This window comes from Arachis stenosperma, chromosome 3 (assembly GCF_014773155.1).
Source record: "Arachis stenosperma cultivar V10309 chromosome 3, arast.V10309.gnm1.PFL2, whole genome shotgun sequence".
NCBI classification, from domain to species: domain Eukaryota; kingdom Viridiplantae; phylum Streptophyta; class Magnoliopsida; order Fabales; family Fabaceae; genus Arachis; species Arachis stenosperma.
Window position 1 is genome coordinate 157,853,611 of NC_080379.1, and position 27,557 is coordinate 157,881,167.

Sequence of the window (27,557 nt, forward strand, 5' to 3'; positions counted from 1 at the left end):
ATAATAATAAGTCAATGAAACATGATCACGATGAAACGAAAGCATATATTAGTAGTCCTACGTATTAAGTATGAACTAGTGTATACTTAATAATAATTAAGTAAATCAATTGTTTTCTTATAGAACAAATTGAGAACAATGGTTATTGTTGGACTTTGATGTATGTCTATTTATGGTAATAATAACGCTTGAGAACTTCCATGTCTTTTCCATATTCCATTCCTACTGCGTTGCGAATATAAATCGCTATCCTTTTTTATTCCTTATAACAAAACAAACCCTTTTTCTTCTATTTATATCTTCTATTTGACATGACAATCAAGCAACCAAAAAAGAAAAAAAAAAGTTCCCTTCATCATTCTTAACTCATACACACATGAAATAATGTCAACTAATCAACACGAATTTACGTAGGTAATATATTATCGATTATGTTACGTATATACTAAAATCAGGTACTAAAGTTAACTATTAATATAAAATATATATTAAAATATAAATACATATTAAAAATAAATTAAATCACATATATATTTATATACAAATATATTTATGTAGGCACGGACTCATGCATATTAATGGGACACTTGTCCCAGTTTCATTTCATATTTTTAAATTAATATATATAATATGCTTCTATTTTAAATTTTAAATGACCTCATTATAAATAAGCTAAACCCAATTATTAAAGTCCAAGCCGATTTTATCTTTTTATCATTTTGATTATTAGTTAACCTAATTAAATTTAGTCTTCTTCTATCTTCAAATTTTAGCCGTCACTCATTTATTCTCTTAAACCTTTTTCTTAGTTTTATATTTTCAACTTTCTTTTTCTATTTCTTGTCTGGTAGTTATCTTCTCTTCATTCAAAAAGTAAATTTTAAATCTCTATTTTGTTTTATATAGTTCTGTATGACTCTATGTATCTTTTAATTTCATTGTTTCTCTTTTTGATATTTTTAATTACAAATTTTAATTCAAACAATTATAATTTAGGTATTAATCTATTTTTTATTCTCTTAATGAATTTATATATTTTATTTTATTCTCTATTTAGTGATCCTTATTATTTATTCATTTATCTTTCGTTCTATTCTATTATATGTAATTATGTTGCATATAAATTTTTAAAGTGAATTGATCAATTTACTAATTTAAAATATATATTTTTTATTTTTAGAAATAGTAATGAAAAAATATTTCAAAAGAAAACTACCACTAGAATCTGAAGTCACTCCATTAGTCTCTTCTAATAAAAAAAAGTTCTTAGAATTCAATGTAGAAAGTCTGGTAGCTGATCCTGAACAACGACCCAAAATAAAGAGTCCACTTCGTAATTGAATGGGAGATGAATGGTTGAATAATTGTTTGATTATATATATAGAAAGAGAGATCACATTCAATCAAGTTGATAATGAAACAATTATTCAATATTTTTAAAATATGAAAACAAGAAGAGAAGTATCTTCAAGATTTGAAGCGAAAAAAGTTAGTGGTTAATATAATTTTTTATTTTTTTTTTGTATTTGAATAATTAATATGTATTTTTATATTTTTTAATTTAAATTAATATATATTTTAATAATAATGTGTATTATTTTTTCTTCTCAACATAAATTTTTTGGATCTATCACTATATTTATGACTAATTTTAGTGTACGAAATAATATTTTTAATATATCACCTCATGGAAGCTAACAGATAGAAAAAAAGAAGTGGGAATTGTAGATAACATGATGAAGCTAAGGGATGAATGGTGTAAATAAATTGCGGTTACTAATGTAATAGTGTGATCTAACATAAGCTCAAAAAGCCTAGAAGCATAATTTTCCCTTTTTGGAAGCGATAATGTAATAGCAAATTATATTAATAAGAAAAATGATAAAATATATTTTTTATCTCAAAAACATAAAAAAGTTTTGAAAGTATTCATAATATTTTGTTTCTCAATTTTGTTTTAAAAAATTTTTATTTGTATAAAATATACTTTCAATAACTAAGTTTTCAAAAAATTTAAAACTAAACCAACAACAATGCATGACAATTATTTTGATTTATTTGTGTTGAAAGTTGTTCTTACAAACTGTTGTTAAATTTATCTTAAATTTTTTGAAAAATTAGCCACTATGATTATATTTGATACAAATCGAATTGTGGGATAAAATTAAAACAACATAAATTTTAAAAATATTTTTAAAATTTTTGTTAAATTTAAAAAAAAAAGTATATTTTATCCTAAAAAAATATTCTTGTAAGTGATGACAGAAGAAAATGATGTGATTCCTAAATTTGGACGGCCAAGAAATGCATCATATTTATTTTGTGATGGCTTGGCTGCTATTCTAATTCAAATTCTTACATTGCAAGTTGGTGAAGTCACAGAAACTTTAATTGAAATAGTACATTATTATTTCTTCCAAGGAACAAATGCTGATCGATGAGAGGGGGAGAAAAATAATACTAATTCTTAATTATGTTACTCAGATCTAGCTTTATTCCAAAGTTTCGGAAAAGAATCTTTCTGAAAATTAGGGTTGTACATTAACCATCTATTAATTTATTAAACTAAATTACTTTGGCTTTACATATGTTTAAAGGTTTAATTTGCACCAAGTAAAAGGAAGCAATATCAATAAAAATAATAAAAAGAGAAAAGAAAAGGGCTTTCTGTGGTTCTCAGTTCTCACCAATTACAAAGACAGGATCTTCATTGTAAATCAGTCAGTGGTAAAAGTGGGTGGGGCACTGAAAGCTAGGGAGTTTCAATTTAAAAAAAAAAAAAAGAAAAAAGAAAAGAGAGAAGCATTTTAGTTAGAACTTAGAAGCATGCTCCTCTACCTTTTATGAACATGGCTTTCTTTTCAGTTACCAAATTATACCATAGGCGCTTCTAGAGATCCCATTTACCAAAACAACTAGTTGTAGCCTTTATTATTGTAAGGTATTTTTGTTACAGTAGTGTTTGAAAAAGTAATTGAAACTGAAAAATAAAGACTTTTGGATATAGAAAAAATAATGGAAGGAAAGAAATTAAAAAGAAAGAAAATGAGAATAAAAAAATAAAAGAAAAAATAAAGTGATTTGTTTGTTGTTTGGATTAAGAGAAAATAAATAAAAAAATAAAGAGACATTTTTTTTGTTTGGATGAAAAGAAAAGTAAAAAGAAAGAAAATTATAATAGTATAAAATTATATTAATATCTTTATTTATATTATATATAAATCATAATTTATTAATAATAAGGGGTACATGTGTAATTTTATTCATATTGTCACATTTTTTTTTATTTTTTTTCATTTGTGGAGAAAAAATAATTTAGTAAGTTCCACACTATTTTTTTTTCTTTTGTTTTTATTTTCTCTTCTCATTCAAATAATAAAAAATTTATTTTTTTCATTCATTTTCTCTCCTTTCATTTTCTTTTTCTTCAAATTTCCTCAATCCAAACCATATGTTACGAGACAAATATTAAATTAAATTTTTATATTATATTTGAAACTAATCAAGAGGAGAGCTTCATGCAACAAAAGTGGGGTAAGCCCCAAACTTTAAATTTTTTTTATAAATTGTATAAAAAATTTAGTTTAGTTTTTTTAAAAATTTTATTTTACTATTTTTATTATAAAATTAATCTTTTGCTCCTTCCTAATAAAATTTAACCTAATTCTGCGCCTGAAACCAATTATATATGCAGCCATAAAGTTGGAACCAATTATATTGAGAAATTAAATTAATTAATTTAAATTGTATTTTAATTGATCTATTGGAAAAAGAAAATATATTCATCAGTACGTAGTACTATAAGAATAATGCTCAACAGTAAAAGATTTATATAAAAAAGCACACGAATTTGTTGTAGGAGATGTTACAGTAACTGATTTATTCCACGCCATTCATTATTAGTCATGAAGAATTTTTTTTAAGAAAAATGAAAAACGACAAGAGAATTCGTCAAAGCATATATCCGTACTAAGACTTTAATAATATCTAGTAGCAGTAATAGTGCTCAGATCACATACATAAGTTAATTTGCTTCCTAAAAATGATTATTAATTGATTGATAGAAAATGTATATGATTCTTGGAGTACGTAGCTCTTTTTCAAAGTGCATGCTTTTTCAGCAATATATATGCAATGCATGCATATATACATAATAAAAAATCATGAGACTGCTCTTAGCATTTTTCTGAACCCATTGTTTTATTTTCCATGATGAAGATATAAAGCGGATTGCTGTCTTCTATATATGTATATATATTGGAAGTCGATATGATATCAATACAGCTTTCTTTTTCAAAATCTATGTATGATCTGATATATATATTTACCTAATAAATTTAAGTATATGTTCTAAAAGTTTTGAAACATAGAAGTTAATTAGAGAAATCTACCTTGGCAGCCTTAAGCTTTTACCTTTATATATATATAATTAATGGAAGCAAGGAAATAAAGAAGAAAAGTTATCTTCCTCAAATATCTATATATTATCTAATAATCTGTTTATTAGCTTTAAAGTTTCTTTGTAAGAAAAGCATATATAACATCCTACCGGATCACATGTTAATATTGAGCACCTTGAACACACTTCTATTTAAAAACCACGTTAGCATCTTGAAACTTGTGCATAAGCTAAGGTAGTTTTCATATTATGGTAGGGTGGAAAATGACATAAAAGTTGGATCAGCTACAATATTTTCTTTTCTTATGCTTGTTTTTGGTCGAGCTTTTCTTGTGCTTTAACAAGGCTAAGTCTCTGGTGGTCGTATTTATGGTGGCTAGCAGTGACTATGAGATATATTTTCAATAAAAAAATAATAAATGTATTTTATTTTATTCTCATTAACGTTATATTTTAGATATTAAATACGATAATTTTTTCTTTTGTTAATATGCATATAGCATTGTAAATAAAGTGATCTACGAAAATTAAAAATATTAATTTGTTTTAATGACTTTAAAATTTGAAGGATTGAAATTATAGTTATAAAAATCGAACGAACAATCGATCGAACTAAATTATTAGATTATTGAGTTATTGATTCAACTAGTAAATCACAAATTAAATTGGTTAATTCGGTTATAATTAAATAATTATATAAAATTTAATTTTTTATATTAAATTAATTTTTTTCTAATTTATTAATCAATTAATATCTATTATATTATTTAAATATATGTTAAAAAATATTAATATTAATAGATGTCATATAATTATTAATAACAAAAATATATTATGATTAATAAAAAAATTATTTATTTTTTAAATAATTATATATAATTAAAAAACAATTAATTTAAAAAAATAAAAATAAAATAAAAAATTAAATTAATATAAATATTATTTATTAAAATAAAAAAATAAAAAATATCTTAAAATTGCATGACTAAAAAAATTATTACATAAAATTATTAATTAGGATATGTCTAATAGTTAATAATATATTTATAAGAAACATAATATATTACAAAAAATAAATTTAGTCTAGTAATTGCAGGATTTTTTATAACTTGAAGAGAATCACACCTTCTGCTATTGCAATTGAGAATTTTTCAAATTTTCGATCCACTTTACTCAAATTTTGTAATTTTGATTTTTGAAATTTCACAATAATTTATTAATTTCATAAAAATATTAATTAGTAGTTGTTTATTGATTTATAATTATTACCGTGTTTTGTTAGTACATTTACAGTCATTACATCTGGTCAAACTTTTTTTCTCATAACTTTAAATATGTCACGTTTTAAGTTTGAATTGATTGGTAGACCTTAGTCATCATAGTCACCAAACTAATGTGGCCACTAGAGACAACACCCTTTAACAATCCACCCATTAATCATAAAGTAAAGTCGTACCAAAATGGGCCTTTAGGCCCAAAGGTAGGTCAAAGAAGATATTTGTTGACATATGGTGAGTTTGTATCTAGATCAGTTCTCAGTAATGGGCTTGACCCATGGGGAATATCGAATTCATGATATTGAGGAAAGTGAAGATTAGCCGTTATGTTTTGTTTTACTTTTGGCCTAGGCCCTTTAATTTACCAAAAAAAAATGAAGATTAGCCTAAGAAATTAAACTTGAGCTAGCTCAATTGCTTACAGTAATGATTTTTAATTAAAAATTCGTTATTGAAAATATTCTTAAAACATATATTAAATACGAAGAATTTCAAATATTCCTTAAACATCGATGTTCTAATAATTTTAGTGGTTGATTTTAATTATAAAATATATAATATATTAATTAAAAATTAACAATTAAAATTACTAAAATTATGAAATTTTCACAAAATTTCATGACCAAAGAACTCGCATGATCCGATTTGCAGCTGATAGAATTTGAAATTTGAAACATGGAATTCGGATCTTCCGTTTTGTTTGTTCTGGGTAATTTTTTTTTACATTCGGAGAAACACAACTCGCAGGATCCGAGTTCTGCTTCGTCTGATCCCACAACGAGGTGAAGCACCCCTTCTTCCCATACTCGAGTCTAACACTTTCTTTGGTTCCATATTCAAATTAAAAACTCTCGAAAATATTTAAAAATTTTCTTATTAAATAAACCCAGAAAACATGCAAGAAAATTATATTTCACTAGACCACTTGTAGAATTTAGCTCTATACTTGTTAAAGTATTAAATATAGAAAGTTTGTGTTAAGAAGACTAAGTATTTGTTAATGAGTAATAGCTCAAATGACATAATTTCTCCATACTCAATTAAGAGGTTGTGAATTCGAGTCTTTTATCTTTGATTAAAAAAAAAATAGACTAAGCATTTAAAATTCTTAAAATATCTAATGTGTGTAAAAAAATACAAAAATTATAAAAATTTTCAGCAAAATAGTCTTAACAAATGGCCAAGAAAATCCTAACTTATAGTATTTTATATTACTTTAAAAATGCAAATTATTAGTAATAATATTTAGGGCGTGTTTAGATGTGATTTCCTCTTCAAGTAAAATGGCTTAGGCTGGGTTTGGTAAAGCTTTTTCAAGAGGTGCTTGTACTTTTAAAATACGCAACAATGATTGTGTGACGTGGCATTATGACAACCCCACCAACCGCAACATACCCTGTGAGAGAGAGAGAGAGATAAGAGAAGAAAGAAATGGCAGTGCCATTGTTACGTCTTTGCTCCTTCTCACTCTCACCAACCCCATACACAATGCCTTCCATCTTTCATTCCTTCAATCCCACCACCACTTTCCTCCGTTTCAAGCTCCATTCCACCCTGTAACTCTCTCTCCCTATCTTTCTATCTCTCTATCTCCTTTATCTGTAACCCAATTCACTTTTTTTGGCTTCTCTTTTATTCAGATTTCACTCCACAATACCCATGTCTCAAGGTATTATATTTCCTCTCATTTCTACCCCTATTGTTGAATTTCAGACGTGGGTTGTTTTCACCTACTTGTTTCATTGGGTGTTTCTTTTCTATACGTCAATGTGCTCTGCCTTCAATTCAAAGTAGTTTTTTTTTTCTTTTTTTTTTTTTGATGTTCTTTGCACAAGGAGATAAAGGGTCCACAAAGTCTTCATCAATGACTCCTTATGAAGAAGCATTGGAGGCCTTGTCTTCTCTGATCACTAGACGCACTCGTGTTGGTGATGTCAATTTAGAGGAACGATTCAACGTGCTGTTTGAGTACGTGAAGGTATGGTGTTTGTGAATTTGCTTCTGAAATACTTGGCCATTTTCTTGGGACATGCTTAGTTGCTTGGTGATGTTGACAAAATGGCGTGCCATTGATTGCATAGATGCTAGATTTGGAGGAGGCGATTTCAAATATGAAGATCATCCATGTAGCCGGTACTAAAGGGAAGGTACTTTCTTTTTTACTTTGATGGTTGCTTGGGACTGAAGGCATGTTAAGGGCACTTGAATCGTTCATTGCCTTGTTGCTCACTTGCTCTCTCTACTTTCTTTTATCTGTTGAAGTTGCTAAGACTTGAAATTTAACTGCTTTTGGTAATTAACTTTATATAGTTTTGGAATTTATGCTGTATTCTATTCAGTGAGAAGTTGAATTTTGTGGTCTCAAACCGAGGTCTAGCTATGGATTCTAGTCTTTATCCAGCTGTACTTTTAGTGTTTACTCTTGCATTTGTAATGAATTACACCGTGTTTTCACAGGGATCTACATGCACTTTCACAGAGTCTATTTTACGAAACTGTGGTTTTCGCACTGGGCTCTTTACTTCTCCTCACCTAATTGATATCCGAGAAAGATTTCGTTTAGATGGGTGAGCATTTCAATTTCACAGATTGATTTATTTCCTTTTACTATGAGTAAGTCTATTTGTTATTATGCATATTAGTATGATTTTTGTAACAAACTTACCTTTTACGTCGCTATTCGGTAATTACTTTACCATAACATTATCACCCTTGAAATCTATGCTTTTATCAAATTTCATATACCTACTAAATTACATTGTATGATGTATTTGAATTCAGATAACTAGTGCACTCTGATTTATTAGCATTATTCTTGCTTCTGTAGTCTGGAAATCTCTGAAGAGAAATTTTTGGCATACTTCTGGTGGTGTTATGATAGACTAAAGGTATCTTTCTGTGAGTAAATGCTTGATTAAAAATTTAAAATATTTATCGTAGAAGGTCTTTTAAGGTGTAAACAAGATTATGCTTTTCTTTCTTTTGTTCTCTTTATATTCTGAACCAGACAAGTTGCCTTTCTACTCCCATTGAACTACTGGTACATTTTCTGATTTATCCTTGCAGTCTATGAACTACTTTATTTATAACTGTTAAGAGCGAAAAGATGGATATTTTCTGTGAAATGCATTGAAGTTTTGAAGCAATTTTATTTTTACTACTTTTGGATCATTTCATTGATTTTGGAGGATCAATGATTTTCTGAGCATGTTGATATTACTCAAAGTGATTAATGTTAATATTTTATTATCCGAGTGCATCTGGATCAATAAAAAAGAAATGGTTTAATTACAAGTATGATAATCCTAGCACAGCCAACTTCTGTTCTCCGCACTTTCAATAAAATCTTCTATTTTCATAGTCCCAATTTCAATTTGCATGACAACAATACCATACTATTAAACTAATACATGCCTGATCATCAAAGTGTTCACTTCAAAATGATGTTTTCGGACTCTGGTAAAACTTTTATATCTAGATGTGCTTGCTTATAGTGTTAACATAGCTGGAGTCTTATTTCGGGATGTACAGGAGAAAACTGATGACAAGGTTCCAATGCCTCCTTTCTTCCACTTCCTTGCTTTACTTGCCTTCAAGATATTTTCAGCTGAACAGGTTTCATTACCGTGCCTTGAATTGCTACACATAATGCTCCATACCGATAATAATGTGTACATTTTTCCTACAAATGAACAAAACTTATTTTATTATCACATTTCATGTAGGTAGATGTTTCCATAATGGAAGTTGGTTTAGGTGGCAAGTATGATGCAACAAATGTGGTATGTATAATCATTTCAGCAGAAATTTGTTGGTTTCTAGAATATTACCACTATCAAGCTGTTTGAATAGTTACTATTCTGGAACAAGCTCATGTGGTGTGTCAATATTTCAGGTGCAGGCACCAGTTGTGTGTGGTATAACATCCCTTGGGTATGATCACATGGAGATTCTTGGTAAGTGTTATATTTTTATAAATGGGAACCGCTATTTGATGTGTTTTAATGAAAATCATGAAATAGCATGAGATATAATAACCAACTTATATTTGCCATGATATGTATTGCCTTCCCATACTGAGCAGCCTAATATCTCATTTGCTGGTGAAATATGTAACTTGCCACAAGTTACATAGGTGAATGGTGGGAAGCATTTTTACCTGTTAATGACAAATATTTACTATCATATGCTGGAATTTAATTTGTTAACCCAAGTGATGGTATGTCCGACTGCAAGAAAATGGGAAAATAATTAGACCTTTTAAGAAGTTTTATTGTATGTGTGAAGTATTATTTTTTAAACTTCATGTTGCATAGCCACTGATTTTGTCTAACCAATTGGGTTTACTGTTATCTGTGGGATTCCATTAACAGGGAATACTCTTGGAGAAATTGCTGGTGAGAAGGCTGGTATCTTCAAGGTAAGTTTAGAATAAAAAAGTTTCTACTTCTTTTCTAATGAAGAGGAGAGCCTGCCGCTAAAAACCAAGGCTATCAAGAGTGTAAACAATCTACTTTAATAAGAGTTGTGTTCATACCCAGCTGATAAAGGACTCATCATAGCCCTGCACCATTTCGGTTCCTTCTTTTTGTAAAGAAAAAATAACAACTCCTTTTGAAGTTTATATCAACAATGTCCTCTGTCATGTGCAGCAAACCTGTGATAATATCTTTCTTTTCTTTATACTTTCCTACCTTTCCATGAATCTTTTCATCCTAAAGAAATTTTTTTTACGCTTTTTATAATTTAATGTAGCATCGGATTCCAGCTTTTACTGTGCCTCAGCCGGATGAAGCGATGCATGTACTTAAAGAGAAGGCTTCTCGGTTAAATGTAAGTAAATTCTTCTATGTTCCTCCTGAATTTAATCAGAACAACTAATACCTAAACATGAGTTTGTCTCATGAAATTCCGATAAGAGGGTATTAGTTGGGTGAACGTTTATTTTACAATAATATTACAACTTAATTATGTTTATTAATTGGTTGCATTACTTGTAACCTTACCAAATTTGGGAAGCAAATTTCATCATTGTTTTTTATCCCATGTACTTGAATCTTGAACTATCTGTCTATATGTATATGACTTAATTGCCCTGCCCAAAGATGCGTCCTATGATTGTGTTGGTACATCTGCTTGCTCTGTCAAATGGATGATATATTGTTATACCATATAGAATTGTGGTTGTCCTTTTTTGTGTAGCTTTACTCTTTGGTTCTCATGTTCAATCTGCTCAAAAGATCCTGTTAACTATAGGTACCTCTTCAAGTGGTTAACCCGGTAGATGCCAAATTGCTAAATGGTTCAACACTGGGGCTTGAAGGTGAGCATCAATATACAAATGCTGGTCTTGCTGTCGCGTTATGCTCTATGTGGCTGAAGATGATCGGGCATCTTCAAGACACTAATTTGGAACAAACAGTGAGTTGTTAACAAGAAAATAGTTTGATTTTGACCCTTTACTTCTTTTCCTTTTTGTGCCCTTTCTTTTCACGCTGCTGAAGTGATTCACCTACATGCATGAAGCAACACACTTTGCCAGAGCCATTCATAAAAGGGTTAGCAACTGCAAGTCTGCAAGGAAGGGCCCAGATTGTTCCTGATCAACACGTCAACAATGAAGCCTCAAATGAACTTGTCTTCTTTCTAGATGGGGCTCATAGTCCTGAAAGCATGGAAGCATGTGCAAGGTGGTTTACTCTTGCCATTAAGGGCCAGGACCAGACTTCGTTTCATCAGAAACTGGATAATTCTAAGTTCTCTACAGAAATGGTGAAGATGAATATAGGTGAAAGAGACCATAAAAAATCCACACAGGTAGAGTATATTGATTTTAAATATTTTCAAAATGATCTCTTATTGATGTTCAGCAAGTACAAACTTAAAAATTTGCAGTCAAAGTTTGATATCTGTCAAATAGTTTAAAAAGTTAAATCTGATTCAAAATGTCTCTTGAACATATCCCGTTGCCATGCACACAAATTCAACAAATGTCTTTGTGCCATTAAAATGAAAAATTGTAGAACAAGTTGCTTTGTAGAAAAAAAAAATGCTTGCATAAAACTCTTGGAAGCAAATTGCATGGCTCAATTACCGAAAGCATGTCTATAAGAAATACAAAGATCAAGTGAGATGGGATGTAAATGCTAATGTTTTGACTGATATTGTTGCTGTGACATGGAACTTCTTTAAATCATTGAATTCTATGCAGATTTTGCTGTTCAATTGTATGTCTGTTCGAGATCCACAGTTGCTTCTTCCTCAATTGATGAAAACATGTGCTGATCATGGTGCGCAAATCTGGACTTTGCTAGAATATGGTTACATCATGATATATAACATGAACAATTATGATTAAGATTGCATAATTCAAAAATTTTTAGTAAATAAGTGATCTTTCTCCTCATTTAGTTCTGTGATTATTTAGTTCCACATGGAGGAAAATGTGATGCTGAATATTTTATATGACCAACCATTATGATTAAGAACTAAAGAGCTAAACTGAAATTATAGGTGTCTACTTCAGAAAGGCTCTCTTTGTGCCTGCTTTATCAATGTACCACAAAGTTGGATCTCATGCTTTAACCCCGACCGATACTAACATTAACCTGTCATGGCAGTTAACTCTTCAAAGAGTGTGGGAAAGTCTCATGCAAGGGAACAAAGGTATATGATACAAATTACAACATCCATTTCATTTTGGTCCTCAAAGAATTTTAGATTAGACACTTTAGTCCCCAACTAAAATTAATTACTCGATTGGTCTCTAACAATTAATTCCGTCAGTCACTTAGGTCCTTTACTCCGTTAACTCTAACGGAGGACAAAATAGTCTCTGACAACTCTAACAGGGGACAAAATGGTCCCTGATCTCCTCTGTTCGAAAATGACATTGTTCTCTCCCAATTTTTATCATATCTCGCATAACACTAGCAGTCTAACACGGTAACTTCAAACTACACCATGAACACTCTATAAATTTAATGTTCACAAGAAAAAAATCATCAACTTGTTCTCAAACAATTCATACTCGGAAAACTAATGCCTATATCTCTCAACTAGTTATCGTCTTCGACGGATCCCATGAATCTAGACAGCAAGTCTGATTTGTTAAGACCTGTCATCGTCGTTGTCATCTCCCTCCTCCTCTGCCCTATCATCTCCATGACCACATTGTCCACCACTCCGATCGCTTCCTTCAGCTTCTTCTCCAAACAAATGTTCAGTAATCGCTTCAGTTTCCATATGAGTGGCAATGGCGACATTGCTCGTTGTAATGATAGCTTGGATGCGAGGTCGAAGCTGTCTGCCAACTTGAACTCTGGAAAAGAAGGAATGAAGCACTCGATATCTATTTTAAATGAGAATTTGCATATGATGTCGAAGGAGAATCTTCTCATGATGTCCTAATGTCCAACAATTTATATTGTCTGTCGAAGAGTGGAGAAAAGCGTGCCCTTGAAGTAGTTGTGGAACTTGGTCTTGAGGATGTCGTGGACGTGTCGGGGTTGGAGGTGATGTTATCGAAGACGTGGAAGTGGATGTTTTTGGTGGGTGAAGTACAGAGGAAGTGGATGTACCAGTCACAAGGATTTAGGATGTGTGTGGTCCATGACATGTTGAGGTAGGTGTGACAATTATACCATAGCTTAATCTTGGAGCTAAAGAGGATGAAGGAAAAGATGGAAAAGAAGACTGTGAAGGTGAAGAAGGAGAGTATGAATGTTAGGGTTATGCGAGATATGATAAAAATTGGGGAAGAACAGTATCGTTTTCGAATAAAGGGGTCAGGAATTATTTTGTCCATTGTTAGAATTGTCAGGGACCATTTTGTCCCCTGTTAGAGTTGTTAGGGACTATTTTGTCCTCCGTTAGAGTTAACGGACTAAAGGACCTAAGTGACTGACGGAATCAATTGTTAAGGACCAATTGAGTAATTAATTTTAGTTAGGAACTAAAGTGTCCAGTCTAAAATTCTTTGAGGACTAAAATGGGTATATACTCTTCATTTTATTATTTGAGTTTCGTTTCCAAGTTTTGGGAAATGACAATTTTTATTTTCCTGACTCTAAGTTGCTTCTGATCCGCTGGCTTAGTAGGCAAGAGTACTGATGCCGCTTCAGAAGAATTAAAAGATGATATGGGGATGAGTGCCAATAATTTCGAACACAGTGCAGTGTTTCCCTCGTTGCCGGTTGCTATCAAGTGGCTTAGGGATAGAGTACAACAGAATCAATCAACTCGTTTTCAGGTAATCCTATATATTGATAATTCATGAATAGCTTATACAAATGAGCATGTATACTGAGATTTATCTTAACGAAAATGATTGCTTGAGTTTGATACTAAGACTTGAGTAATAGTTGAAATACAACTCTAGTGTTATTGTCAATTTTTATTTTCAAATTTTATTATTTATACATAGTATAGGATCTAACTGCAACATTTGTGTGGTAAATAATACAATACATACATCAGGTACTTGTAACGGGTTCTATACATCTTGTTGGTGACGTGTTGAAATTAATCAAGAAGTGATCAAGTGCTACCGTGCCAACTATTCTAAGATCTTGTCCCACAAGAGATCCCTCTCTATCATTCAGTATCGATTGAGGATTTGAAGAGCTATCACACATGGTTGGAAACTGCTAACACAATGTTTTCAACACAAGCAACCGACTAACCATCTTGGTTTTGGACAATTTATTGTAGATGAAGCTTGGGGTTTATTTCAAGATGAGGCTGGTTTGGGTTTCTTCGTGGGATGTCTTCCAATTTTAATTTTTTTTTTATTTGATTCTTGTAGTTGAAAAGGTGAAAGATGGATTAAGGAACATGGATAAAAAGATAATCCACCTACCTAGTCTAGGGTCTTATTTGCACATAAACTTCATTAAGTTGTCACTATCATACTAATGCTTTCAACAATCAACATGTTTGGATTCATAATGCCAACTCTTTGCAAGAATGCCCTTTGTGATTGTGTTTTATATATATATATATATATATTGAAAGATGCTGAAACTAAAGAATAAAAATAAAAATGTTATAAAATGATATTATTGTGGATGTCATGGAGTATGGAGCATTATCATACATAATAGAGTATGAAACATTATCAATTAATGAAGCATGAATTTTCAAGTGTATTTTCACTAATTAGTAAGTAGGTTAGGTAAATAATATTCTATTATTATTTAATTCAAAACCTTCATTTATATCCTAAAGAGAAGGTTTCAAGACACATCAAATTTACAAGTTTACATTATCTTAACTCTAGTGTTGAATTTTTGTGTAATAGAAAATCTATTCTCATAAATTACCACGTGTTATATTGTGAGGAACTGAGAATAATATCATCAAGATACAATTCTTTATATTCTCATATATAAATTTTTATCTTTATATGTCTATGTTCATCATACTTTCACAATAAAAAGACGATAAATACAAGGTTATATCGTATAAGAAAATAACTTTTTTTCGCGCATAATTTCAAAGGCTCTGTCAATGATTACTATTGGCTTTTCTGGAGGGCCTTGTGGTAAACACCTTATGTTGCTGCCATGAACAAAATTAACTAATTGTAAAAAGAGAGAGCGAATTGCTAAAGCTATGAAAAGTGAAAACAGAAAACTATAGTAAGAGTTTTCACTCGTGTTGCAACAAAGTAATGGGCCTCGGCTCCAAACTATGGCCCAATATGATTCGAGTTAGTTTTCAGTTAGAGACGTTGACCGTTGAAAAGCAACGGTTTTTTGAGCTTTTGACTTTTTGTTCAAGTGCAATAGAATAATCCCAAATCCGAATCTAGGGATTCAGAATTCTGATCCAAAACCAATCATCCTTACAATTCGCATTTCCCGTTTCCACCCCAATGATTGGCGCTGCCACTGTGAGACTGAGCTGAGAGACGTTGCTGCTGTGAGTTTGCGTTCCATGGAAGAGTCATACACCACCGGCCTCCCCACCAGCCATTTGGCCGGTTCTGTTCCGGTGAGTCCTCCTTCTCCTCTTCCTAGCAGTTGAAGTGGTTTTATATAATTTGGAATTAAATTTTATTAAGTTATTTGATGCCAATGAACTTTTCTGATCTAATTAGTAATGAACTATTCCTGTTTGAGAATCAGGCTGTCACAGCTGGAGAAAAGAGTACTACGAAACAAGATGGTATGTAACTTTAGCATTAAATTTTTAAAATTTTTTCAATTGGAGCTGTGTATTATTGTAATGCCTTGCGTTGAAGCTTGGTTCCCCTGATAATGGATGCAGCCCCTTTGGCAAATATGCAAACATTCCCTCCCAGCAATGCAGGGGGAAGAAGAGGACAAGTATATCAACCTATTACAGCTCAAACTGCTGGTATGTCAATCTTATCTATCATACTTCTTTACAACCAAATATGAGATGCATGTTTCTATTTGTAGCTCTTGTTTTCTGGTGTTATATTCTTGACAATTGACATGCTACATACCTTGGTATGTCTTCAGTATTTTTTTGTCGACGGATGGAATATATCAAAAGAGAAAAGGTAAACCTCAATCTTGTCTCTAAACAAAAACATGGACATCAAATTAGTTCCTCAGGATTTGAAAGTAACAAATTTGTCCTTCATCATTCAGTTTTTTATGCTAGGATTAATCTGTTACCTTTTTTCTGAATTGTGAGGGAATTTGTCATTTCCAAATCTGTCACTCTTCCATGTGTTTGGCCAAGGATGAGTTTGGGAGTCTGAAAAGTTGGGGTGAACTTGAGCATATGGCTCCCAACTAATTAACCTTGTTTCTAGATTCTAAGCAATCTTCTGTTGTATTGGTTGACCTAGAGAAGATTCATACTGCTGATTTATGCTGCAGTCAGATACAAGACTGATTCCAATTCTGTATTTTTATTGTAACTTAATTCATAATAGTGCCATTCATTCCTGTCCAAAAAAATGCCATTCACTGATCTTTAATTTGTTGATCGGTGCAGAATCATTTGAGCAGCAGCCAACAACTAACTGGCAGGGAGTTTTTAGTGTCTCATCGTACTCACAGTATTTCAATGTGGACACGGATGTTGTTGTAGACAGAATGATATGTTCCTTGAATCCAGTCCGTGATGATTTTTTCAGCAAGATAGATGCTAACCCTGATTTGTGAGTTTTGACTTTTGACTCGTGCAGCACTCCTGCTATGATTTCAATAATCAAAACTAAGTTACCGGTTTGGTTCAGATGTGAAAATATTATGCATCACGCAAAAATAGAACTGCTACCATAACATTTACTGGGAGAATGCTGCCTGTTTGCTTCTGCCATCTGCTTTCTCTTCTTTTTATCATTTCCTTATCTTGGTCCTGTGTGTGCCTTGTTCTCACCCACAATAAATGTCAAAACCATTCACTTCCGTAACCATGGTTTGGAAAAATGGAGGTCACGTAGGAAAAATACACAATAAATTCAATTATGGGAGGCATATTTTGCTTTTTGAATACTGATGATCTATGATTGGAAACATACATTTTTGTTTCCTTCCCATCACCCTAGCCCATAAAGCATAAGCGCATCACTTTCTACTTGTCCTTATCATCCCATCACAGAGAAGCAGACACAGTTAAAATTTTACCACTCACAAATATATGCTGCCACTCATGGAAAAAGGAATAATGAAAGTACAGTTCTTAAAATAACCACCTTGATAAATTAAAATTGTGTATGCCTAAGGGAGATACTAACCTTTTATGATATGGACTTAGATTGTGCAGTTAGGCAATGGCCTTTCCCTCTTTTAGATCCACGTTAAATGAGCATCTTGTAATGCCATGTTTTTCTATTATTGTAGGTATGGAATGGTATGGATCTCAACAACATTGGTTTTTATTCTTTCCTCAGTGGGAAATCTTGCTACATACTTTTCAGTGAAAAAAGCTAATGACTGGAACTTTGATGTCAGTTATGTGCATTCAGCTGCATGGTCCATATACGGCTATGTCTTAGTGGTCCCAATGGCATACCACTTCTATCTTCAGTACATGCGTTCAAATAGTAACCTTGTACGCTTTTGGTGCCTGTGGGGATACTCCCTTACCATTTTCGTCCTGTCCTCTGTAAGTTTCTGTTTTCTACATATGGCATATTGTGTAATTAATCTTGTATGCACCATTGCTGAGATTCCCCCCCACCCCCTTTTGTACTAATTCATATTTCTGGTGCTGGAGATGTGATCCTATATGGAAAAGTTTCTCTCAGTACAAGTTCATGTTCCTGTTCTGTTCAATATAATAGCTATAAGGCTCAGATTGGATAGCCATGACATGCATTTTATTTTATTATATATTATAAAATGTTTTCATTATACATTGTTATTTATCATCTTAAATGTTCAAGCTTTAAATTTACATTGTGACAGAAACTTTTGTGTAATTAACTAGCTACTTATGATTTGAGATGTGTTGTCTTCCATGTTTCTAATGCTCATTACTTGTGATATTTTCAGTTTTTATTGCTTATCCCAGTTGGGGTTCTGCGGTGGATGATAATAATCGCCTCTGGTGGTGCTTCAGCTACCTTTGTTGCCTTGAACCTGAAATCCTTCATCCAAGAAAATGATCTTTCAATGGCTGTAATTGCTGCATTTGGATTGCAAATAGCTTTAGCAGTCTTCATCAAGGTTCGGTTCTTTGCATAGCTAAATGGGGCTGCAGCGCTGCAGAATAATACCCCCAAATTAAACAACAATCATTGTTAGCCTACTCCACTGAGTAACTTTCTTTAACACATGACTGGAATTGTCTGCATCATCAGAATTGGTTTTTGTATTTTGGATGATGATGGATGCAAGAAGAGCTACAAAGAAGTTTTCTTGGGCTCTCTACAATATTATTTGTTTTTGTTTTTTTCAATCATTATTATTTATTATTATTATTTTATTTTTTTATTTTTTTATGGGAGGAGAGAGGGGGGGAACGATTGTGGGTGTGTAGTATTTGCATTTAAAAGTTTCCATCTTTTTGTAAACATATCAGATCTCTAATATAATTTCATGTCTTTGGTGAAAGCTAAAATGTATGTAAATGTCTCTCTCGTTTTAGCACAAATTTGCCACAGTAAACAGTAATACACATTCATTTTAGGCAACTGTTTTAGAACAATATAAATTTATATATATTCAAACACCATTTTTATTATCATTAGATTAAACTGTAGAATTTTCTCATTTGTTATTCATCTATTTTACTTGTCCATTGTAAAATCTAAAAGATGTTTAAAGAGACAACAAATTTGGTATGCAAATAACATCTATTATTTTTGTTGACAAGAATGTGAGGAGGGAGGGTCCTATATTACGGAATATCTACCGCTATTCATATTCCATACGTCAAAGCAAGGAAGATATATCAAAATGAGTTTTTCTATATTTGTGGTGTTATAACTAAGTACCACAGATACTAAAATTTTGAAAGGATTCATTGCTTTTAACTTTTAAAAACTAAAATGATGTGATAGACATTAAATTATGCCTATTAAAATGGTAAGCAGATTTAACAATGATGATCTCATCAACTCAAAACAAAACAAGGTGGTCACTACTCACTGGTCATCTCATCTTAAACTTTGCTTTAGATGTTGGAACTTGAATGCAAGTGGTTGACACTTAACATGTGTATTACGGAGTGTGGTTTGAACTCAGGCCCACTTTTTTACACAATGATGGCAGATATACTTCGAATCTTCAATCAAAGTTTATATTTTGTCGTCTTACCAGCTTAACTTGGCTCCCAAGTAAAACTAAAGTATGTAGTTAGGCACATAATAATTATGAGATAAAATGTGCATAATAACGAGCGTTTGAATCTGAGAAATTAGAATGATTGCAAGCTCCTCTAATAAAGACTTTTTGGAATAGAGATTTACAAATAAAAGATTCTGAAATTCCATCCATTTGTATTATATATACATGAATGAATAGCTTTTTGTACAAGTTTAATAACATGGATGAATTATAATTTCTTATTATGACAGTTGGCTCAACAATGTACTCGGTGTTGACTCAAAAGCTCATTATGCTTAAAAAAATAAAATGCTTTAATATTTAAACCCCCCCCCCCCCCCACCCCCAAAAAAACTTTGTTATATTGATTTATTACCAGCAAAGTAACGATGAATAAGACTCTTATTGGTTTTGAAAATATAATAAGACAAAATTAAAAATAAAATATAAAAATTAAAGATACAAAAATTAATATTTTTATATTTTATTTTGTAATAAATTAAAATAAATTATAAAATTTAAATTTATTCTATTTTTTATTTAAAAAATATAATTATAAAAAATTAATAATAATAATAATAAAATAAAAAATGAAATATACTAATTAAATATCTTTAAATATAATGTTTATATTTATATCTTATTTGTAATACGATCTTATGTTTGTATGTCTCCATCTCATGTTTCATGCCAATAAACAAGCGCAGCTTAAATCATATGCAACAGTGATAGAGAAAAAGAAAAGAGTAAATAGTAAATATGGTTTATTTTCTGTAATTGCAGTTACACCCTTATAATTATAAATACATATCATAAGAAAAGTTAATCATATTGAAAATTGATTCACCCGTGTTGTAGTTGGTGATAGCCGCGACTGTTTTCTCTTTCTTCTTCTCTCTTCTCTCTCTTCGGAGTTTGGAGTTTATCTGTGTGGAGCACTTTGGTGGCTGCGAAAATGGAGAACGTGGATCCTTCGCGAGATTTTGTCAAAGACGTGAAGCGCATAGTCATCAAGGTCCCTCTCTCACTCAATTCTCTTCATTCATCTTTGTTTATTATCACGGGGCAATGCTATAGGCCCAACCATGCAACCATTGCTGATGCAAATGGGGCTTTAAGGTTTCCTTTGTTTCCATTGTTGTAAGGTTGGAACTGCTGTTGTTACCCGCAAAGATGGACGCTTGGCAGTTGGAAAATTAGGTGCACTTTGTGAACAGGTTACTTCTCTAATCTCTAATTCCATGCATTATCCTACACTTATGCCATCTTCCTTTTTTTTTTTTTTTTGGGAACTAAAAAATTGGATTTTTATTAACAAATGGCAGATTAAGGAACTTAACTCTCTGGGATATGAGGTTATTTTGGTCTCTTCTGGTGCTGTTGGCCTTGGACGCCAAAGGCTTAAATACAGGAAATTAGTTAATAGCAGGTAAGCTAAACTGTTCCAAATTGTGGCTACAAATTTCATTGTTGTTGTTATTATTTGCCACATCATTTTTAGGGGCTTGAAGGTGGTTGAGATGTTCATTTACATGGGTGCTCTTTTATGAGCTCTTTGCAGCTTTGCTGACCTTGAGAAGCCACAGGTTGAGCTTGATGGCAAGGCGTGTGCCGCAGTTGGACAAAGCAGCCTCATGGCTATTTATGATTCCTTGTTTAGTCAGGTAATTAATGATTGGTGTTCATTTAATGCATGATCATAACTGTCCATTTCATTTTGGTATTTATATGAATTTGGTCAAGTTGACAATTCAACGATGTTGTGTCTTTCTCTACTTGCCTTGCAGCTGGATGTCACATCTGCTCAGCTTCTTGTTACAGACAACGATTTTAGAGACAGAGATTTTAGAAAGCAACTTACTGAAACGGTGAAGTCGTTGTTGGCACTTAAAGTTATTCCTGTTTTCAACGAGAATGATGCTGTCAGTACTAGGAAAGCTCCATATGAGGTTTGTTATTCTCCTTCTTGCCAAAATTTGTTGACTATGCCGAACTTAACCCCGGATCTGATTATTTCATGCTTTGCTCTGTTATGCACAACTAGTGGCTGTAAGTTTAATCTAGAACTAGGCTTATGCTAGCAAGAATCTGAAACTAGAATTGTGCTTATTTTCCCATTCATTGGTTTCATGAGCTTTATGTTAGACTTATATATTGATCCTATATCCAGGGTTCTCTTTGGATTCATCTGTGTGGGAAAAGTTATCTAGTATTTTGTCCACAAGCTTAATACCACCTATATATAATCAAAATTAAATCGTTAGTGTTCCCGGCGATTTCTTCAAACTTTTGTATTAAATTTATACCATATAAATGCCATATACTTGTACCATTGTATCATTTGTGCCATTGAAGTACTTAAAGTGTTACCAACTATTTCCTGCAGGATTCTTCTGGAATATTTTGGGATAATGACAGTTTATCAGCTTTGTTGGCCTTGGAGTTAAAAGCTGATCTTCTTGTTTTGTTGAGTGATGTAGAGGGTCTTTACAGTGGGCCTCCAAGTGATCCAGAGTCAAAGCTCATTCATACATACATCAAAGAAAAACACCAAAATGAAATTACTTTTGGAGACAAGTCTAGGGTGGGAAGAGGTGGAATGACAGCCAAAGTGAAGGCTTCTGTTCATGCTGCTGAAGCTGGCATTCCTGTGATTATTACCAGGTACACTATTTCTGTTTCGTTTAGTTTATTTTTTGAAAGTATCATTGTTGAAGGCAATAGGCAATTTTCAATAATACCATTTCAGTAAGAATATTTTATTGAAGTCATGACTTGTGAACACTAATTTTTCAAACAATAGAAACAATAAGAAATCTATTGTATTAACTACTTAATACCTACTCTGTTTTATTCTCATCTTTGGAATTTTGTTTTTCCTTGATTCTGCTACCTTTTTTATCTTTTCAGTGGCTATGCGGCAGAAAATATCATTAAAGTTCTCCAAGGACAACGTATTGGAACACTCTTCCATAAAGATGCACATAAGTGGGCACCAGTTAAAGAGGTGGATGCACGGGAAATGGCAGTTGCAGCTCGGGACTGTTCCAGACGACTTCAGGTTTCGTTTTTATCTTCACATTCAGCAAAATGTGTGATAAATCATGGATATTACTAGATTTAGTGTACCGTTCTCAGTTCAGCATTATAATCTAATGATCTTACTTTACAGGCCTTACCTTCAGAGGAGAGGAAACAAATTATGTTAAATATAGCTGATGCCTTGGAAGCAAATGAAAAGGAAATCAGGACTGAAAATGAAGCTGATGTTGCTGCTGCACAAGAAGCAGGATATGAGAAATCCTTGGTTGCTAGGCTGGTTTTAAAACCTGGGAAGGCAAGACAATTCAACTAAAGAAAAAATTATTTAAATACTGTATAATTATTTGAATCTTAGCAAACTACGATTCCTGATGATAAATATGTTAACTAACAGATTACAAGCCTTGCAAACAACATGCGAACTATTGCAAACATGGACGATCCAATTGGTCGAGTGTTAAAACGAACTGAGGTAATGACAACTCTATTCTGGAAATGTACATAATTGGCTATTGTGAATGTGATTATTCTTCTAAGATCACCCTGAGTAGAACCAGTTGCCTTCGACTTGTTGTAATTATTAGAGTTTCCAGTTTTATTTGCAGTTATGTAAGGCAGATATCCAAATCATGTGAACGTGATTTTTGCTTGGTCATAAAGGACACTGCTTTGATTTTTAGACAAAGTTTTTCATGGATACCACTGTCTGAGTTCTTAAAACTTCTGTTTGCCTTTTAGCTTGCAGATGGGTTAATTTTAGAGAAGACATCATCTCCTATAGGAGTTCTCTTAATTGTTTTTGAATCTCGCCCCGATGCACTTGTACAGGTGAATTGAACATTTTTTTTTTCAATTTTTCTCCCAACTTTCTCGTAGAACCTACTTAATCATTGTCGCTTTCAATTGGTGATGGCTGTGATTATGTGTCATTCCTGTCCAGTGGGCTGTTAAAACAATCACATAAGTAGCAACCAGGACTTTCTTTATCATGTGAACTTGTTTAGATTTAAGCAGTTTCTAGATTTTATGTTATTTTATGCATATTCTAAGCTGCTGGCTTCACCTGAGCAGATAGCTTCTTTGGCGATCCGGAGTGGTAATGGGCTTCTTTTGAAAGGAGGCAAGGAGGCTAAGCGATCAAATGCAATTTTACACAAAGTTTGGTTTCAAATTAAATGATTATTGCAACTTATTTTAGTTTAAACTTTCTATTTAGTTTGACAGTTCTCTTTTCTTTTCTTTTCCTTTTCTCCCCCGTAATTTAACATCTTTGACACTGCAGGTAATTACTGAGGCCATACCTGATACTGTTGGCGGAAAACTTATTGGACTCGTTACAACAAGAGCAGAGATCCCAGAGCTACTTAAGGCAAGCACACAATAGAGATTAATTTCTGAGTTTTCTTATACACTTGCTTACTGTATTTATTAAAAAAAAAAAAACTCCAAAATAAAAGAAGGCTTACTGTAAAGATTGGCAATATGATCGAAAATTGGAATTGGCAACTCGCACTCTGTTTATCTTTCAGCTGGATGACGTAATTGATCTGGTGATTCCTAGAGGCAGCAACCAACTTGTTTCTCAGATAAAGAGTTCCACTAAAATTCCTGTTCTAGGTCATGCTGGTAAGGACTTTCTACTTGATATGCAAGCAAATTCCTGATTCTGGTAGGCATAAAGAATTCAAGAGATTATCATAATAAACCGTCGTCATTGCCAACCAGATGGAATTTGTCATGTCTATATTGATAAATCTGCTAACTTGGAGATGGCAAGGCGGATTGTTCTGGATGCAAAAATAGATTATCCAGCAGGCTGTAATGCCATGGTAATTTGTGTATTGAAGGATGATGCAAACTTGATTTGCTACCTATTTTTCTTTCTCATTTGTCACTGTTTGATTTGAACTTTTAGGAAACACTTCTTGTTCACAAGGACTTAGCAGATAAAAATTGGCTCAATGATATTATTGTTGACCTACGAACAGAAGGTAGGACCTCAAGCGAATATTTCCTTTTATTAGACTGCTAAATTATATGACTGACTATTTTTTCTGTAAATTTAAAGGGTGGTTTCTTCAAGTCCATTTAATTGCAATCATTCCAACTGCCAAGTGTATTTTGTGATTCATAATTGTCTCTGGAATGGCTAAATGATGTAAAATTTTTGCAGGTGTTACATTATATGGAGGACCCAAGACAAGCTCTCTGTTAAATATTCCACAGGCACGTTCGTTTCATCATGAGTACAGTTCGTTGGCCTGCACTATTGAAATTGTGGATGATGTGTATGCAGCTATTGACCATATAAATCTTTATGGAAGGCATGTTACCCCTTATTTCTTGATAAGAAACATGTTGAATCATAATTTATTTCTGTTTATTTTCCCTCTGTTCCACTTCAAATTAGATCTGTGGTAGTTCAGTGAGCTTACATGAAAATTTTGTTGCAATTTCTCCGTTGTGGCAGTGCGCATACTGATTCCATCGTCGCGGAAGATCATGAAGTGGCTGATGCTTTTCTACGCCAAGTTGACAGGTAATATTTGGAACATGTGTATTTTGCTTTTCCTTTCAAGTTATCTACTTTGCTGTATGCCATTATTATGTGTAGTTTCGTATTCAGTATCTTGCAAATAATTTTTGCTATATATTGGCAGTGCTGCTGTTTTTCACAATGCTAGTACAAGATTCAGTGATGGGGCGCGATTTGGATTAGGCGCAGAGGTATCATATTGTTTCTATTCTTTGAATAATATCTGACACTAAGTTTTTTTATTTGAACAATGCATAATTCTTTCATGTATTAATAGGTTGGAATAAGTACAAGCAGGATTCATGCTCGGGGCCCTGTAGGAGTTGATGGCTTGTTAACAACCAGATGGTATGAATTAATGATCAATATAATACTTATGAATCAGTACAAAAGATTATAGTTTCTTTAGAACTAGCAATTGCATTCACTCAGTTACCCTCTTATTTAGTTAGTATGATCAATTTCAAGGACATGAACTAAAACTGAGGGAAGGTGCAGAAAATTGGGAAGTAGATTTATCAGCTATGAATATAACAAATATACCTGATAGGCTTATACAAGATCATAACTGATACTGGAACTACTGATTTGGTTGTGCAGGATTCTAAAAGGGAGTGGACAAATAGTTGATGGTGACAAAGCAGTTAGTTACACTCATAGAGACCTTACAGCTACTTGATTTGTAGTTGTAACTACAAATTCACATCATTCTCAAGAAGGGATAGGATGCTTGGAGGCGATTGGGTTGTCCTTTAGAGTGTGGCAGAAACTGTATAATTCAATAGAGGGAGGGATATCTGTGTTATGTATTGTTGCTTATCCGTTCATTGTGTTATGTTGTATACGCATTGTTAGGAAATTAATGTTCTTTGTTTAGGATTCTTTTTATTCTTATTATTTTCAAGTGAAATGATAATAGCTCTGTTTGTTAATGCAAATAAAAAAGATGATTTTATTGCTCTTCTTGAAGGTTTGATTTGTAATAGGATAGAAAAGAGAGGTAAAGAGTGAAGTGGATTAAATCAAAATGTTTATGTTTTTTGGTTATCCACGGTATTTTCTAGTTCGGCAAGCCAATGACTAATCCGTTGTGGATCTAAACACCTTTTCGTAAGTACAAATAGTTGGCGTTGTTTGATGTTTGATCTATGTTGTTGACTCCATCTGGTAGGATAACGTGGTGTTGTTTTTGTTCGAATAATAGCATAAAGCTTCGTTTGCTTTGCCGGCAAATCATGTCAAGCAAGGGAAATTATTCATTCATATTAACGTTTTGTTGTTTTTGTTCAAATAATAGCATAAAGCTTCTTTTGCTTTGCCGTCAAAGCATGTCAAGCAAGGGAAATTATTCATTCATATTAATCTTGTATAGATATTTTAGATGATCTTATTCTCCATTGGATGAGACATTGAGATATAACTCGAAGCACCAAGAATAGAGAATGTAGGTATGTGCAGAAGATACTTGATGATCAAGTCAATATAAGTGAATTTCGATATTGCTTTTTTATAAAAAAAATACACCTATTTTTTGTTCTTAGAACCTATTACTATCACCATTTTGAACTATGATTACAAACACTATTTCAAACTATATTTATCATTCTAATTTATAACACCACAAAAACATGTTTTTTAAGTTTTTTTAACAACTGGTAAATAGTTATTTTCTAATTTTAATTACAAATTAATTCCATATATTTTATTTAATTATATAAATTATTTTTTATTTTACAAATTATTATTTTATCATTCATCTATTATGTTTATTAACAATCAAAATAAAAAACAATAACGAATTAGATCTTCCATTGATTGTAATAAACTTTTTGACCATTCTATTCGATTAAAAGTTTATATTTGATCCGTGACGTTCATCAGGGCTGTGAAATCGTGTTTATTTGAAAATCAATCGATTGGATTATCAAAACAATCAATTGAATCTCAGGTTTTCCATAACTCAATCGATTGGACTACAGGTTATCACACAATCGATTGAAAATTGCACGACAGCATGGTTTTCGCAAAAATCAATCGATTGGTCATATTACCCAATCGATTGAACGATGACTAAAATGTTGGTTTTTTAAAATTCTATCGATTTCTTATCCTATCCAATCGATTGAATGCTCCAAAGTAACTTGAGGTCTCACAATTCAATCAACTGGTTGTGTTACCCATTCTATTGAAGTCATGAAAGCAATATGGATTTGCCCAATTCAATCAATTGCTTGTGTTACCCAATCGATTGAATTGTGTACTACGCCATTTTCAATTTTCTTATCGTTTTTATAAATTATTATCTTATTATTCATCTATCTTAACTTTAAATTCTATCTTCAATTTTTAAGACTTTATTTTGATTTAGATACTCTAATCTTATCTTTTCTTTAATATTAACATTATAAATTGGTGAATAATCTATCACCAATTATTCAATCCCACCATTAGAATCATGTATCAATCTCTTTATGTATAATGAGAGAGTGGTGCAGGCTTATGACTCAATGCCTGGGTAGTTATAATGTCTCTTGACTTACCCTTTTTAA

The 27,557-nt window shown here is 32.1% G+C and overlaps 3 protein-coding genes across 10 annotated transcripts; all 3 read left to right on the plus strand.

Annotated features, from left to right (window-relative positions):
• Positions 1-7,049: 7,049 nt before the first annotated feature.
• On the plus strand, positions 7,050-14,644 carry LOC130970739 (folylpolyglutamate synthase-like). 8 transcript variants are annotated; one of them, XM_057896909.1, is made up of 17 exons: positions 7,050-7,232; positions 7,317-7,345; positions 7,512-7,654; positions 7,758-7,823; positions 8,134-8,243; positions 8,504-8,564; positions 9,208-9,291; positions 9,402-9,458; positions 9,572-9,632; positions 10,050-10,096; positions 10,432-10,509; positions 10,933-11,097; positions 11,203-11,493; positions 11,888-11,966; positions 12,190-12,342; positions 13,773-13,927; positions 14,155-14,644. In XM_057896909.1, exons 1-17 carry the CDS (start codon positions 7,108-7,110, stop codon positions 14,212-14,214), a joined length of 1,764 nt encoding a protein of 587 aa, XP_057752892.1. In that variant the 5' UTR covers positions 7,050-7,107; the 3' UTR covers positions 14,215-14,644. The 8 variants fall into 8 exon arrangements, 4 of the variants coding, with proteins under 4 accessions (XP_057752892.1, XP_057752894.1, XP_057752895.1 ...); XM_057896911.1 differs by having other exon boundaries at positions 7,073-7,232; positions 7,515-7,654; XR_009082102.1 differs by having other exon boundaries at positions 7,080-7,232; positions 12,297-12,342.
• Positions 14,645-15,413: 769 nt separating this feature from the next.
• On the plus strand, positions 15,414-18,720 carry LOC130968065 (uncharacterized). Its single transcript, XM_057893151.1, has 6 exons — positions 15,414-15,672; positions 15,807-15,846; positions 15,949-16,038; positions 16,651-16,816; positions 17,502-17,766; positions 18,156-18,720. The coding sequence occupies exons 1-6, from the start codon at positions 15,616-15,618 to the stop codon at positions 18,345-18,347; spliced, it is 810 nt and encodes a 269-aa protein (XP_057749134.1). The 5' UTR covers positions 15,414-15,615; the 3' UTR covers positions 18,348-18,720.
• A 1,537-nt stretch (positions 18,721-20,257) lies between these two features.
• LOC130969133 (delta-1-pyrroline-5-carboxylate synthase) lies at positions 20,258-25,970 on the plus strand. Its single transcript, XM_057894731.1, has 20 exons — positions 20,258-20,445; positions 20,576-20,647; positions 20,756-20,859; positions 20,992-21,094; positions 21,218-21,379; positions 21,817-22,094; positions 22,341-22,491; positions 22,603-22,767; positions 22,867-22,944; positions 23,211-23,300; positions 23,544-23,630; positions 23,755-23,841; positions 24,002-24,098; positions 24,198-24,301; positions 24,388-24,463; positions 24,646-24,796; positions 24,943-25,011; positions 25,133-25,199; positions 25,286-25,356; positions 25,609-25,970. The coding sequence occupies exons 1-20, from the start codon at positions 20,386-20,388 to the stop codon at positions 25,685-25,687; spliced, it is 2,151 nt and encodes a 716-aa protein (XP_057750714.1). The 5' UTR covers positions 20,258-20,385; the 3' UTR covers positions 25,688-25,970.
• Positions 25,971-27,557: the final 1,587 nt, after the last annotated feature.

Excerpts from the sequence above, each read along its gene's own strand:
- LOC130970739 (XM_057896909.1), top strand. The coding sequence starts at position 7,108 with ATGGCAGTGCCATTGTTACGTCTTTGCTCCTTCTCACTCTCACCAACC. Across the intron at positions 10,510-10,932 it reads AGAAGGCTTCTCGGTTAAAT|GTACCTCTTCAAGTGGTTAA; the intron begins GTAAGTAAATTC and ends TGTTAACTATAG. Across the intron at positions 13,928-14,154 it reads ATCAATCAACTCGTTTTCAG|GTACTTGTAACGGGTTCTAT; the intron begins GTAATCCTATAT and ends TACATACATCAG.
- LOC130968065 (XM_057893151.1), top strand. The coding sequence starts at position 15,616 with ATGGAAGAGTCATACACCACCGGCCTCCCCACCAGCCATTTGGCCGGT. Across the intron at positions 16,817-17,501 it reads ATAGATGCTAACCCTGATTT|GTATGGAATGGTATGGATCT; the intron begins GTGAGTTTTGAC and ends CTATTATTGTAG. Across the intron at positions 17,767-18,155 it reads CCATTTTCGTCCTGTCCTCT|TTTTTATTGCTTATCCCAGT; the intron begins GTAAGTTTCTGT and ends TGATATTTTCAG.
- LOC130969133 (XM_057894731.1), top strand. The coding sequence starts at position 20,386 with ATGGAGAACGTGGATCCTTCGCGAGATTTTGTCAAAGACGTGAAGCGC. Across the intron at positions 22,768-22,866 it reads TGGTTTTAAAACCTGGGAAG|ATTACAAGCCTTGCAAACAA; the intron begins GCAAGACAATTC and ends GTTAACTAACAG. Across the intron at positions 25,357-25,608 it reads GGCTTGTTAACAACCAGATG|GATTCTAAAAGGGAGTGGAC; the intron begins GTATGAATTAAT and ends TTGGTTGTGCAG.